The sequence below is a fragment of the Macrotis lagotis genome, chromosome 1, assembly GCF_037893015.1.
Source record: "Macrotis lagotis isolate mMagLag1 chromosome 1, bilby.v1.9.chrom.fasta, whole genome shotgun sequence".
NCBI lineage: Eukaryota > Metazoa > Chordata > Mammalia > Peramelemorphia > Peramelidae > Macrotis > Macrotis lagotis.
In genome coordinates, this window is record NC_133658.1 from 923,676,452 (window position 1) to 923,679,607 (window position 3,156).

The 3,156-nt window shown below is 36.2% G+C and overlaps 1 protein-coding gene across 1 annotated transcript; it reads left to right on the top strand.

Annotated features, from left to right (window-relative positions):
• Positions 1-263: 263 nt before the first annotated feature.
• On the top strand, positions 264-1,244 carry LOC141509665 (olfactory receptor 2AJ1-like). The gene has a single exon (XM_074219371.1). The coding sequence runs from the start codon at positions 264-266 to the stop codon at positions 1,242-1,244; it is 981 nt and encodes a 326-aa protein (XP_074075472.1).
• Positions 1,245-3,156: the final 1,912 nt, after the last annotated feature.

Consider the following 3,156-nt stretch of genomic DNA (forward strand, 5'->3'; position numbering starts at 1 on the left):
AATCAAACAGGAAAGGAACATGAATGTAGAACTACCCAGGTGAGTGATTGATTTTTTTTCAGCATTTCTGCCACTGAATTGATCATCCCAGCTACTCAGATAATGCAAGTGATCCATTTATTACAATTTTTTGACTCACATCTTGGAAATACATTTGTAGACAGTTATGATTTTGCAGCCACAAATTCAGTGTGAAATTTTGATCTAACTGCCCCTTTTGAAAACTTGTCTTTGTACTATAGGTGAAAAGGGGAATAATACTCATGAGGGAAGAAAGGAATGAGACTTTTGTGAGAGATTTCATCCTACTAGGATTATTGGCTCCAAAACAATTTGGATTGCTTTTCTTAATGCTTATTCTCATCATGTTTATGGTGGCTATTATGGGAAATACAGTCTTGATTCTTCTCATCCACCTTGACACCCGGCTCCACACTCCAATGTATGTTCTTCTGAAGCACCTCTCCTTCACCGATATCTTGAACATTACCAATATTGTTCCAAATTTGGCCAGAAACTACATATCTGGCAAGAAATCTATCACATTTGCAGGTTGTGGGTTCCAGATCTTCCTCTACCTCATCTTTGTGGGTACTGAATGTCTTATACTCACAGCCATGTCCTATGATCGCTATGTAGCCATCTGCCACCCACTCCGTTATCCCATCCTCATGAACCAACGAATGAGTGTCTTTATGGCTGGTGGCTGCTGGCTTGGGGGAATGATCAACTCTATAATTCATACAACTTATGTCCTGCTCCTCCCATTTTGTGGGAAAAGGGTCATTGAGCACTTTTTCTGTGAAGTTCCAGCCATGTTGAGACTTTCCTGTGTTGATACATCACAATATGAAGGAGGAGTCTTTGTGAGTTCTGTGTTCTTCCTCCTAATTCCCTTTATAATCATTCTTGTCTCTTATGGTAAGATTCTTCGAATTGTGCTTCATATGAAATCTGTAGAGGCCCAGAAAAAATCTTTCTCCACTTGTTCCTCCCACCTGACTGTGGTTGTAATATACTATGGTTCAGCTATCTTTACATACATGAGACCTAAGTCCTATCATACTCCAGGTCAGGACAAGGTCTTAGCCTTCTTATACACCATTCTCACTCCCATGCTCAACCCTATCATCTACAGCCTCAGAAACAAAGATGTCATTTATGCCCTGAAGAGGGTGTTAGATAAAGTAATTAGTCACAGAAATGAATATCTTTTAAAAATTAGATTGAATGCCAATGGATAATCTATCAAAAGTCTATGGAAATATTCCAAGTAGGACTCATGAATTTTGGGGGTTGACACCAAAAAGGATACTTCTTTCTACCTTTAAATGTATGGTAAAATCAACACAACCAACTCACCTATATGACACTTCAAGGAAACTCTATTTATTGAATTTATTTCATGCCTTCTGGTAAAATTTATATCAAGAATGATACTGTAGTTCATGTTTTATTTCCTCCATATTAGACAACAATCCCACTCATTTGTGAAAGATAGCAACTAGACGCTAAAGTAAAATTTAAAAGGTCTATGATTTATGGCAAAATATTTCTTCATCATGACGGAATCAAAGATTCTTTCAAACTGCTTTGTTGTAAGCAGCATCATTTAGGTTTTCAGATTACTGTTTGATATCTGAATTTACTCTGCTTATATAGAATGTAACACTTCAATAACTTTTCATCCTTGATTCCTTTATTTTTGCTACATTACAAATATTTCACAGTCTATCAATTTGCTAAAATCCTTTATATATAATACATATATAATATATACACATATAAATATATTTAGATATTTTGTACATGCATGTGTGTATCTTAATGTTATCAATTAATCTTTCAACCTTTCCAAATTCTGGTTCTCATTTTTCCTAAATAACCAATTATATTCCTATACTACCTCCTTTACTGTTATCTATGTAATAGAACATGAAGTCCTAAGGGGCCTGGGCAGTCTACCATTTTCAATATATATTCTTTGTGGTTACAGTGTGTTTTGTAATCAGTAGCCACTACACTCTTCTTTGGAGTCCTTCTCTCCCTTCTCATCATTACACTGTATTCAGCCTTGAATAACTGCTGTCATTTACTACCTTCACTACTATAGATAGTCTACTGAATTAAAATGAAGAAAATCATATAATTATTCTGAATAGAGCAACTATACATTGATGATTCACAACTTCAACTGGGCACATACTCTAGAATATTTACTAGTATATCCTATTACATCTGCCTTGTCAACTCACTATCATATTAACCATAATTGCTCTTTTAAACTTTTTCATCCATCGTGAAGCCTCAAATGGCTTTACTTCTTTCCAGCCTAGCTGGGATGCGAAGAGATATTTATCTCATATTTTGCAGAAAACAATTAGACAAGATCTTTTTCTTTTCTCTTCTGCATCTCATATTACTACTATGATTTTCCAATTATGTCTTTCTTTTTTTTTTAGCTTTTTCCAAGGCAGTGGGGTTAAGTGGCTTGGCCAAGGCCACCCAGCTAGGTAATAATTAAGTGTCTGAGGCTGGATTTGAACTCAGGTATTCCTGACTCCCAGGCTGGTGCTCTATCCACTGCGCCACCTAGTCACCCCCAATTATCTCTTTCACTCCATCTCTCATGCTGAAGCAGCTCTAATCTTTACCAAACCTTACCCTTCCAACTTGCTCAAAGAATTAACTTTTTTCTGTTTTGTTTCTCCTTTCTAGATTGGACGATAATACCAAGAGTGATAATGCATAAAATGGGCAATAATAAAACATCCTGAAACTTATTTGAATGCCAAACAATTTGGTGTTAGCTAAAAAATAGAGAAATAAATCAGTGATATATATTTTTTTACAAAATATATGGAATTGGGGGCAGCCAGGCAGCACAGTCGATACAGCACCGGCACTGGAGTCAGGAATACCTGAGTTTAAATTAGGCCTCAGACACTTTATAATTGCCTGGTTGTGTGAACTTGGACAAGTCACTTAACCCCATTGCCTTAGAGAAATTTAAAAAAATAAAAAAAATATGGAAGTAATGAGGACAGTAGCCTAGGTTTTATAAACTCAATGATTGTAAATACTGGGTAAGAATTAGGTACTTGAGGGGAAGTTAGGTGGCACAGTAGATAGAGCACCAGGCCTAGAGTCAGGAGT